This window comes from Cricetulus griseus, chromosome 3 (genome assembly GCF_003668045.3).
Source record: "Cricetulus griseus strain 17A/GY chromosome 3, alternate assembly CriGri-PICRH-1.0, whole genome shotgun sequence".
In the NCBI taxonomy this organism is placed as follows: domain Eukaryota; kingdom Metazoa; phylum Chordata; class Mammalia; order Rodentia; family Cricetidae; genus Cricetulus; species Cricetulus griseus.
In genome coordinates this window covers 51293579-51306070 of record NC_048596.1, presented here as the reverse complement: position 1 = coordinate 51306070, position 12492 = coordinate 51293579, and the positions used below count along the sequence as shown (strand labels likewise).

Sequence of the window (12492 nt, the reverse complement as noted above, 5' to 3'; positions counted from 1 at the left end):
TCCCTCCCACAAGTGTCCCACCTGTCAGACCTAAGAAATTTCCATTAAACCCTGTAAAGAGCTAACACTGGGAACACATTATGTCAGGTGCAATCTTTGAATTCCCACACCTCCAGCGTTGGTGGTGTCTCCTGTTAAATCTTCCATTTCTGTCAGTCTGGTCTTTGGTGAATACATTCAGTCAGTGTGTCATTGGCTTGCCAACATGGTCCCCCGCACAGAAGTATCCTCTCACTCCCCAGATACCTAGTGCTTGCAAAGATCAAATTGCTTTATTTCAACCAGGTGGCGGTGGCAGCCGCACACTTTTAATCCAAGCACTAGGGAGGCAGAAGCAGGCAGATCTCTGTGAATTCCAGGATAACCAAGGCTACACAGAGAAACCCTGTCTCAAAAAAAAAAAAAAAAAAAAAAAAAAAAAAAAAGAAGAAGAAAAATTGCTTTATTTCAGACATTCACTAGGCATGTTGGTGCATTTATATAATTACAACCTTGGGAAGATGGGGCAAGAGAATCTGTTCAAAGCCAGCCTGGGTTTCAATGTGAGATCCTATCTCACCAAAAATCCACAGTTCCATTGTATCATTAGCTATGTGCCCTTAGACACATTAGTTCACTTCTCTGATCAGTTTCACAAGGTTATAAAGCATGATAAGTGTATTTCATGGAATTACTGTGACATATGTGTTAAAGTAATCTGTATGTTTTGGGCAGAAAGCACTCTTGATTATCCTGGGGCCAATTCAAGAGGTGCTAACTTTCATGGGGCTGGAGAAATACCTCAGTAGTTGAAAGCACTTACTACTCTACCCAAACTTGCATTTCAGTGGCTCAAAACCACCTCCAACTTCAGCTCCAGGGGAATCCTACACCTTGGTTCTCTCTGCAAGGCACCTGGGCTCTTGCAGACACACACAAACAAACATTTAAAAAAAGGATAATAAAAATACTTAAAAATTGCCGGGCATTGGTGGCACACATCTTTAAAAAAATACTTAAAAACAACAACAACAAAAAGACATTCTAACTTTCAGGCTTCTCTAGCACTGATCAAAGCCAGACACAGCACAGTCTTTAATCTCAGTGCTCAGAAGGCAGAAACAGGCAAATCTCTGGGAGTTCCAGGTCAACTACAACTATACAGTGAGACCCTGTCTAACAAATGGGGGGTAGAAGGGAGGGGACAGCAATGTGAACCTACAAGTTCTTTGTTTTTGTTTGTGTTTTGTTTTTAGAGTGTCTCTGTATTCTTGGCTACCTGCCTCTCCCTCCCAAGTGCTGATATTAAAGGCATTCACCATCACTGCTGGCTATGAAACTACAATTTTATAAAATTTTAATTAAGACCATTCTGTTAAGCGGGGCAGTGGTGGCAGCACAAGGGAGGCAGAGGCAGTTTGAGGCCAGCCTGGTCTACAAGAACAAGTTCTGGGACAGCTAGGACTACACAGAGAAACCCTGTCTTGAAGAAAAAAAAGACCATTTTGTTTTGTTTTGTTTTTTTGAGGCAGAATCTCACTATGTCAAGTGGGCTTACATCCAGTTCCAATTAAGAACATTTTAAATATAAAATGAAGGATGATGAGAAACTGCAGAACCTTTGTCCAGGAGTTGTGATAGACGAGGGAAAGGGAACCACATTGTAGCGCCTTTCTTTTACCATATTCTGACGTCATTCTGGATGCTTCAGATTTTTATTTATTAATTTATTTACTTTATTATTATCATTATTATTATTGAGACAGGGTCTCACTGTGTAGCCCTAGCTGGCATGCAACTCTTGTACATGTGAGTCTCTGCCTCTCTAGAGCTGATGTTAAAGACTTGAGTCACCACACCCAGCAACATCAGCTCTTTAGTTTCTGAACCTCAACACAATTAACATTGGACCCATATTACATAAGATGCAATCCTTGAGCTACTGGCCCCATGGCCCTTAAAATAAACCAGGAATGACTTGTATACCAGAAATCCTTATACTTGGAATTCAAAGCCAGCCTAGGATACACAGTAGGTCAAGGCTAGAATAGGTTATTTGAGAAACCATCTCGAATGCAAATAAATAACACGGTAATAATAAAGCTCTTATTCCTACCAAGCGAAGACAACATTTCCATGAGAACCAAAGACCTTTTATTGTTAGAACCCAGTAAAAAGTTTGAGAATAGCTCAGTTCAAAAAAGTACCCACAGTCTTCTGGGGACAAGGGACCTTCCTTGCCTCTCTAACAGTGTCTAGACTGAACATCTAGATAATATACCAAGTAGGAAAGTCACATTCTCTAAATCAGGACCAAAAAAGGCTGGAGGCTCCTTACTCAGCTCACGAGGCCTATGGAATTAGGAAAGACAAATCAGTTAGACACTGAGCGCTCCAGCAGCCAAAACCATACATTTCCCACCCCAAGGACATATGTCTTGGACATCCAAGAGAAATGGATGAGAACTTATGTCTCCAACTGGAACATTTAATCCTACAGACACCCAGGTAATAGACCCAGTATCCATGTCAGACACTCACCCAAGTAGTCATCCATCAGAGAGCCAATAGCAAACTGTAGGAAGAATGGTAAAAAGGGAAGGTGAAGCCACGGCAAGCATGGATTTCTTCTACCCACTCCACCCTCATTCCAAGCCTTCTATCTCTCATCCCCTTCTCATGGAAAAATAGCACAGAAACCCCAAACAACTGTGGATGGCAAGAAATAAACAGTTCTTGGGCCAGTGAAATGGCTCAGATGGTAAAGGAGCTTGCTGCATGAGCCTGATGACCTGAGTTCTATCCCCAGAACATACAGCAGCAGGAGAGAACATGAAGGCTGACTGAGTGTCACACTATGGTGAGTGTGTGTGTACATCCACACAAACAATAAAAATAAAGCTTTTTAAAAATAATAAAACTTGGCTGAGTGGTGGTGGCACACGCCTTTAGTCCCAGCACTCAGGAGGCAGAGGCAGGCAGGCGGATCTCTGTGAGTTCGAGACCAGCCTGGTCTACAAGAGCTAGTTCCAGGACAGGCTCCAAAGCCACAGAGAAACCCTGTCTCGGGGAGAGAAAAACAAACAAACAAAAAAAAAAACTAACACAGTAAATTTTTTAAAAAGAAAAGAAGAAATCAGCAATTCTTGCTGGGAATGATAGTACTGGCCAATTTATAATCCTACCACTTGGAAAACAGAGACAGGAGGAGCACAAGTTCAAGGCAAGTCTCGACTACAACATCAAGATCCTATCCCAAAAACCAACCAAGCAAGCAACCAAATAATAGCTCCAGGCCTGCCTAGAACAGGCCACAAGTCAGGGAAGACACTCACAATGTCATTCTTGTCCACACGTGTCCCCACAATCTTCAAGCGGATCTCGTCATCCTGCTGAATCACAATGTCCTGTGGGATGGAGAACCGTGCACTTAAGCATACGAAGGCCCAGGCTCAGCACGTCTTACCCTCTTTCCTCTCACTCACCTCATCCATTGTCTTGTAACAAGGTGGGTTGGAGTTTGGATCAAACTCCATCTCTGATGGGATGGACTAGAAGGAAAATGACGTAAGGATTACCACGTCAACTGCTGTGGTCCCTGGCCCCACCCCGTGGGCCCAGACTTACATGTCGAGAGATGAAACAGGACATGGGCCCAATTTCTGTGAAAAGTCCAACCTAGGAGGGAAATGATCACACTTCGAAGGCTTTCAGGGACGAATTTTCCCACCTTTATCTGATTTCTAATCATATTGTTTTATAACAGTCTGGATTGCAGCATTGATTTTCATTTCTCTCTCACACTGCAACCTTTTATTCCTTTTTTTTTTTTTTTTTTTTTTTTTGAGACAGGGTTTCTCTGTGTAACAGCATTGGCTGTCCTGGAACTAGTGCTATACACCAGGCTGGTCTTGAACTCAGAGCTCTACCTGCCTCTGCCTAACCAAGTGTTGGGATTGAAGGCATGTGCCACCACTTCCTGGCTTTTAGGCTTGTTTTTTATTTGTTGTTGTTGTTTTTTGTTTGTTTGTTTGTTTTGTTTTTTATGACAGGGTTTCTCTGTGTAGCTTTGGAGCCTGTCCTGGCACTCGCTCTGTAGACCAGGCTGGTCTCCAACTCACAGAGATCTGCCTGCCTCTGCCTCCCGAGTGCTTAGGCTTGTTTTTAATTAGCTCTTATAACTTAAATTAACCCATTTCTATTAATTTACATTCTACCATGTGTTTTTTTTTACCTTCCTTTCATTCTGTATGTCAGACTCCCTCCATGTCTTGTTGGCATATTGCTGGCATAATTTAAGTGTCTACAGCCTCTTCCTCTTCTCTCCCCCAGAAATCCCAACTATCTTCCCTGCCCAGCTATTGGCCATTCATGTTTTTATTACACCAGTCACAGCAATCCATCTTCATAGTGTACAAATATCCCACATCTTTACATTTTTATTTTATTTTTCATTATTTTTATGTGTGTGAATATTCTGCCTGTTTGCAATGCCCATGAAGGGGAGAAGAGGGTGTTAGATCCTATGGAACTGGAGTTAAAGAAGACTCTCAGCCAATGTGTGGGTGCTGGAAATCACACCCAGGTCCTCTATAAAAGTATCCAGTGTTCTAAACCACTAAGCTATAATCATTAACTTTTAAAAAACTAAACTTTCGGAGCTGGAGAGATGGCTCAGAGGCTATGAGCACTGAATACTCTTCTTGAGGTCCTGAGTTCAATTCCCAGCAACCACATGGTAGCTCACAACCATCTGTTATGAGATCTGGTGCCCTTTTCTGGAGTGTAGGTATACATGGAAGCAGAATGTTGTATACATAATAAATAAATAAAATCTTTAAATAAATAAATAAATAAATAAATAACTGAACTTTCAAGTTTAAGACAGGGTATCACTAACTTGCACTTACTTTATATATGGCCCAGGCAGGCCTTGAACTTGTAATCCCTGTCTAAGCCTCCCAAGCAGGGAGGATTCCAAGCTCATGGGACTGAATTTTACAATGGTACTGGAGAATCAGAACTCAGATCTTCATGCTTGCACAGGAAGCACTTTACCCACTGAACAATGTCCCAGATCCTCAATTTGTTTGAAACAAGCCTCATCTCTATAGGCCAGGCTAGATTAAAACTTGCATCAATAGTACTTCAGCTTTCCAATCGGTCTTCGAGCCTCAGCTTTTATTTTGAAAAGAGCTGGGGAGAACACTGGAGCAATGACTCAAATGGTTGAGAGCACTCTTCGTTGTTCCAAAGGATCCAAATTTGAGTCCCAGAACCCACTCAGGAGCTTCCAACCTTCTGTTAACTCCAGTTCCATGAGATTCAACACCCTTTCTGGCCTTCATATGGTACACAGGCACACATGCAAACAAAACACTCATATACATTAAACAACAACAAAAATGGGCATGGTGTGGGTTTGAGAGATGGCTCAGAGGTTAAGTGTACTGACTGAGCTTCCAGAGGTCCTGAGTTCAATTCCCAGCAACCACATGGTAGCTCACAACCATCTGCAAAGAGATCTGATGCTCTCTTCTGGCCTGCAGTCATATATGCAGACAGGATGACAGGATACTATATACATAATAAGTAAATAAATCTTTTTTTTTTTTTTGGTTTTTTGAGACAGGGTTTCTCTGTGTAGCTTTGGAGCCTATGTAAATAAATCTTTTTAAAAATCTTTAAGAGGAGGCCGGGCGTTGGTGGCACACACCTTTAATCCCAGCACTTGGGAAGTAGAGGCAGGTGGATCTCTGTGAGTTCAAGACCAACCTGGTCTACAAGAGCTAGAGGACAGCCTCCAAAAGCCACAGAGAAACCCTGTCTCGAAAAACCAAAAAAAAAAAAAAAAAAAAAAAAAAAAATCTTTAAAAGCAGGGGGGGGAGGGGGACATGGTGACACAAGCCTTTAATTCTACCACTTGGGAGACAGAAGCAAGCAAATTTCTGTATGTTTGAGGCCAGCCTGATCTTTACAAAGTGAGTTATGGGACAGCCAAGGCCTGTTTGAGACCCTGTTTGAAAAAACAAAAGCAAACAATCAAAAGTCTTTGGTAGAGTGCTTTGCCTAGCAATTTAAGGCCCTGGGTTTGATCCTCAGTTATGGGTATAAGGGAAGAGAGGAAAGAAAAAGTAAGGGTAGAATTTGCATATTATCAGCCCACAGTAACTACTCAATAAAGACTTCTATCATAGTGTAATTGTGACCTTTAATTAGAAAGACCCCAAGTTAGAAGGGAAGTATTACTTGACAGATAAGGAAACTGAAGGGCCAAAACAATGACCTGAGGGACTGAAGAAGTGGTTCAATCCCTAAAGGTTTGGCTCACAACCAAAACTATAACAATGCATACAGCTTTTGCAGAGGACCCAAGTTCAGTTCTTAGCACCCATATATCTGGGGCTCACAATCCAGCTCCAAGGAAACCCAAAACCCTTGCAGCCTCTGAAGGTACCAGCATTCATGGGCACATACTTACTCACAGATAAAACACAAGTACAGATAATTAAAAATCAAACAAATTGGCCAGGCATTGTATCTCACACTTTTAATCCAAGTACTCAGGAGGCAGAGGCAGCTGATCTCTATGAGTTTGAGGCCAGCCTGGTCTACAGACAGAGTTCCAGGACAGCCAGAACTACACAGAGAAACCCTGCCTCAATAAATAAGTAAACAAATAAAACTTAACAACAACAAAAGATTTAAGATGATTAGTATGTAGAATAGGGACTGAACCCTGCCCTTAGGAACCACCCCACAACCTTTCTATGGATGTTCTTACCTTGTTGACCTGAGTGACCACAGCATCCACCACCTCACCTTTAAAGGGCCGGAAAACAATAGCCTTGTACTTAACTGGATAAAGAACAAAACCTCGGCCTGGCTGGATCACACCAGCACCAATATTGTCGATGGTGGTGACAGCAATTACAAAGCCATACCTGCAAGAAGGATTAAGCAACACAGATACTGCATGTGAAGATCCTCCTAAAAGTCATCAGCAAGAGGAGAGTGATGTACGTGTGTGTGTGTGTGTGTGTGTGTGTGTGTGTGTGTGTGTGTGTGTGATGAAACCTCTGCTCAGAGAGCTCAATGACCAAGGACAGGACACAGATCAATACCTGTTAAGATCAAATGATGTTCTCCTAATTGTACAGTAAATGTACAGTGAATGTCCAACAAGGGCTAGACATGTTGACATACACCTATTTTCTCAGCACTAAATAGACTGAGGCAGGACAATTGGTCAGGAGATGCAGGCAAACCCGAGACAACACGGTGAAAACAGATTTTTCAAAAAACTACAAACAGGGGTGGGCTAGAGAGATGGCTCAGCGGTTAAGAGTATTGTCTGCTCTTCTAGAGGTCCTGAGTTCAATTCCCAGGAAGCATTTGGTGGCTCACAACCATCATACCATCTATAATGACATCTGGTGCCCTCTTCTGGCCTGCAGCTGTACATGCAGGAAGAACAGAGCACTGTGTATACATAATAAATAAATCTTAAAATAAAAATACAGGGGCTGGAGAGATGGCTCAGAGGTTAAGAACACTAACTACTCTTCCAGTGGTCCTGAATTCAATTCCCAGCAACCACATGATGGCTCACAATCATCTGTGATATGGTGCACTCTTCTGGCATGCAGGCATACATGGAGGCAGAATGTTGTAAACATAATAAATAAATAAATCTTTTAAAAAAATAAAAATACAGCCGGGCGGTGGTGGTGCATGCCTTTAATCCTAGCACTCGGGAGGCAGAGGCAGACGGATCTCAGAGTTCAAGACCAGCCTGGTCTACAAGAGCTAGTGCCAAGACAGCCTCCCTGTACCGAAAAAGAAAGAAAAAAAAAATACAAATGAGGCTGGGAGGGTGATGACACAAGCCTTTAATTCCAGCACTGAGAGACAGGCAGTTAGCGGACAGGCCGGTTTACACAGGGGGGCGATCTCAAAAAAAACCAAAAACATTTGTACAATAACTGCCTGAGCTCACATAACGGATGGAAATTTTGTTATCCAACTTTGCAGAGGGCCCAAAGCAGGCAAAAACTGGCTGCCACAAGTGGTGAAAGGGTTCCTCAGAATGAATGACAAGCCCTGCGAGTAGGAGGGATTGGGCAGGGGTTACAGGCTTGAGTCATCGAGCGTGCATCCAGCCGACAACGCGGTGGGTGTGACAGCAACACTCACTTCCCCGTGCAGGTGCCCTCCACCTCGGTAAAGAGCTTCTGCTTCACCGTGTTGAGTAAGTTGGGACCGAAGTAGCGTGGATGCAGCAGGATCTCGTGCTCCAGGGAAATCTGTAGAGAAAGGGGAACGTAGACTAGGCCTGCAGCACTGAGAACAGAGGGCGACTGGCCGTCCCTTCCTGGTCCCCAAGCTCCTCCTGCCCCTGCCCTCCCCGCCACTCGGGGAGTCCAGCTCACATGATAAAACATCTTCAGCAGAAGTCGGGGCAGCGGAGTCACGAACTCTGCACTGGCAACCTCACCGGAAGCACTTACAGATGTCCCACCCCTGCTTCCCATTCGCTTCCGAGGATGTGATCGAGCCTTGACGTCATGGGCGGGGATCCATGAAGCCCCGCCTCTGAGGCCTCTATGGGCTCTCTCTCATCTACATAAAGCAAGTTGGAGGACAGCTAGGAAATACACAGAGAAAGACTGTTAGGTAAAACCAAACCAGCCAAACAAACACAAACGTAGTTTATTATAGGCGTGGCTTGGTGCTGCACCCCTGTAAACCCAGCAGAGGCTGACATATCTCTGTGAGTTCAAGGCTGCCCTGGTGTACACAGTGAGTTCCAGGACAACCAAGACTATCTCAAAACAAGAACCTGGGCGCACGCCTTTAGTCCCAGCACTCGGGAGGCAGAGGCAGGCGGGTATCTGTGAGTTCAAGGCCAGCCTGGTCTACAGAGCGAGATCCAGGACAGCCTCCAAAGCTACACAGAGAAACGCTGTGTCTTTTATTTACTTATTTATTATTTAGTGGGTTTTTTTTTTTTTTTTTTTTGGTTTTTCGAGACAGGGTTTCTCTGTGGCTTTGGAGGCTGTCTTGGAACTAGCTCTTGTAGACCAGGCTGGTCTGGAACTCACAGAGATCCGCCTGCCTCTGCCTCCCGAGTGCTGGGACTAAAGGCATGCACCACCACCGCCAGGCAATTATTTAGTGTTTTTAAAACAGGGGATTCCCTTTGTAACAGCTAGGGCTGTCCTGGAACCTGCTTCGTAGACCGGACTGACCTGGAACTCACAGAGTTCCGCATTTCTCTATCTCCCAAGTACTGGGATTAAAGTGTGCCACCACCGCCTGGTTTTACATTTTAATTTTGCAGGTCTGGGAAATGTCTTTGAGGGTAAAGGTCTTGTCCAGCATGCCAAGTTGAGTTCAATCCCTGAGACCTACTTGGTGGAAGAGGCGAACGATTCCCACAAGACCTCTGACCTCCCCAGGACACCTCCTTCCCCACCAAAAATAAAAAATGTAACTTAAAAATAAATTGATTTTGCAGGACTGGAGAGATGGCTTGGTGCAAAAAACATTTGTTGCCCTAGGAGGTGGTGGCACTTGTCTTGGGTCCCAGCACTGAGGAGGCTGAGACAGGCAGAACTATGTGTGTTCAAAGTCACCCTAGTCTACAAAGTGAGTTCCAGGGCAGCCAGAGAAACACCGTCTTGAAAAACAAAAACAGGGCTGGAGAGATTGTTCAGAGGCTAAGAACACTGGTTGTTCTTCCAGAGGTCCTAAGTTCAATTCCTAGCAACAACATAGTGATTTACAACCATCTATAACGATATATATCTGTTGCCCTCTTCGGACCCTCACTGACAGGAAGAACAATACATAATAAATTGGAAAAACAAACAAATGAAAAAGAACATTTGTTGAACTTACAGAAGACCCAGGTTTGATTCCCAGCTCATAGTCAATTGTAACTATAATTCCAAGAGATCAGTCAGATGCCCTCTTCTGACTTCCTTGGGCACTAGGTACCCGTGTGCTGTGCATGTATGTGTGTGTATGTGTATGTATGTATGTATATAATTTATGCACACATTTAAAGAAAATGTTATGCTTTTAATTTTATTTTAGGGGCTGAAGAAATAGCTCAGTAGTTTAGAACACTTGCAACTCTTGCAGAAGTCCAGAGTTCAATTCCCAACACCCACAAGGTGGCTCACAACTCTAATTCCAGGGCATCTGACACCCTCTTCTGGCTTCCTTCAGCACTGCATGCAAGTGGCACACACAGATACATGCAGGCAGAACACCCATGCACATAAAGTAAAAATAAAGGCTAGGTAGTTGGGAGAGATTGCTCAACAGTTAAGAGAACTGGTTAATCTTTCAAAGGATCCAGGTTTGATTCCCAGAACAAACATGGTGGCTCAACCCCTTATAACTTCAGTCCCAAGTATCCAATGCCTTCTCTGCCCTTAATGGACACTGAACCCTTGTGGTGTGCAGACATACATGCAGGCAACAGTGAGAGAAATTAAGATTACTCTCCGGGTGTTGGTGGCACACTCCTTTAATGCCAGCACTCAGAAAGCAGAAACAAACAAATCTCTGATTTCAAGGCCATCCTGGTCTACAAGAAGAGTTCTGGAACAGGAGGCATGCACTGGGCTTACTGTCATTCTTTTGGGGGAACAGGGTCATATTATATAGCCTGGGATTTGCTTTATAGACTGGGCTTGCCCTGAGCTTTTGACAATTCTCCTGGCTTTGCTTCTGAAGTTCTGGAACTACATGTCACAAAGTGTTGCTTGGTGTTGAGTGGCAGGGTCCTGCACACTCCTGAAAACCTTGTGTAACACGCATTTGCCAGGGCCGACAAGAGACAGATATCACCTACTGTACAGCCCTTTCTTCTGTGAATCTAAGGACTCTCAAAAATCTATTCAAGGGGCTGGAGAGATGGCTCAGAGGTTAAGAGCACTAACTGCTCTTCCAGAGGTCCTGAGTTCAATTCCCAGCAACCACATGGTGGCTCACAACCATCCGTTATGAGATCTGGTGCCCTCTTCTGGTGTGCAGATATACATGGAAGCAGAATGTTGTACACATAATAAATAAATAGTCTTAAAAAAAATGCCGGATGGTGGTGGTGCACACCCAGTACTCGGGAGGCAGAGGCAGGCAGATCTCTGTGAGTTCGAGGCCAGCCTGGGCTGCAGAGCAAGAGTGCCAGGATAGGCTCCAAAGCTACACAAAGAGACCCTGTCTTGGAAAACAAACAAACAAAAATCTATTCAAGTTTTTTTGTGGAGGTCAACACCTGTAATCCCAGGATTTGGGAAATAGAAAGACGATCAGGAGAGTTAGGTCATTCTTGGCTACAATAGCAACTGTGAGGATAGCCAGTGCTAAGTGCGGTCTTAAAAGAATAAAAGAGTTCGCCGGGCGATGGTGGCGCACGCCTTTAATCCCAGCACTCGGGAGGCAGAGGCAGGCAGATCTCTGTGAGTTCGAGGCCTGCCTGGTCTCCAGAGTGAGTGCCAGACTCTGGTCTCCAGAGTGAGCTTTAGGCACTCCAAAGCTACACGGAGAAACCCTGTCTAGAAAAACCAAAAAAAAAAAAAAAAAAAAAGTTCGAGGCCATCCTGGTCTAAAGAGTGAGTTTCTGGACAGGTTCCCACCTACAGAGAAACCCTGTCTCAAAAAAGAAAGAGAGACAGAGACAGAGAGAGAGAGAAGAAAAAGAAAAACAAAAGTTGGGGGGGATTTCTTCAGCTTCTTTGACAACTGTGATGGTACCCGCCTACAGTTCCAGCAGGTGAGGTAGCAAGTGGGTTACATGGGGATTTCCTATTTTTTGGACAAAAGAACTAGCTGCACAAAAGGGAGAGAGAAAGAAGGAAGGAAGGAAGAAAAAGACAGAAAAAAGAGACCCTCCAGTCTTTGGTCTATTTTGAGGGGCTCTTTGTACAGCTCAGGCCTGCCTGGAACTCACCATATTGACCAGGATGGGTTTTAACTCACAGAACTCTGCCTGCCTCTGCTTCCCCAATGCTGGGATTAAAGGTGCTTGCCACCCACAACTGGGGTTTAGTTCCAGGCTGTCCCGAACTACATAGTTCAGACTGGCTTTGAAGCTCTGATGTTCTGTCTTCCGCACTTTGGGGAGGTGTGGCTTACTGCTCACTGTTTCTGCAGAGCGTGGTGTAGAACTGGGCCTACATGTTACACACCCGTTTATTGTATCTCGCCTTCTAAGAATTCTGTCTCAGGAACGCAGTTTACTCCCGCACACACTACGCAGGTGCTAACCACGCGTAATCTCCATACAGGCAAACAGGTGAGTGAAGAAATTCGGCCAATCCGGAGGACGCTGGGGAAAAGAAGGCGGGATGAGGAAGAAAGTTTAGGACAGGAGCAACAACCAATCGTGAGCCCCGAGGCCTGAACGATGGCAGAGACTGCCCATTTGGAGAAGCCGGTTACCGAGGGGCGGGGTAGCGCGCGATGAGCCAATCCACGACAAGAGATGGCAAGCTTGA

General features: G+C 44.5%; 1 protein-coding gene across 1 annotated transcript; it reads right to left on the bottom strand.

The window, feature by feature from the left end:
* Positions 1-2110: 2110 nt before the first annotated feature.
* Polr2g (RNA polymerase II subunit G) lies at positions 2111-8574 on the bottom strand. The gene is made up of 8 exons (XM_027408362.2): positions 8413-8574; positions 8177-8286; positions 6765-6924; positions 3607-3657; positions 3465-3530; positions 3315-3386; positions 2521-2554; positions 2111-2331 (listed from the first exon to the last, which is right to left on the bottom strand). The coding sequence occupies exons 1-8, from the start codon at positions 8512-8514 to the stop codon at positions 2318-2320; spliced, it is 609 nt and encodes a 202-aa protein (XP_027264163.1). The 5' UTR covers positions 8515-8574; the 3' UTR covers positions 2111-2317.
* Positions 8575-12492: the final 3918 nt, after the last annotated feature.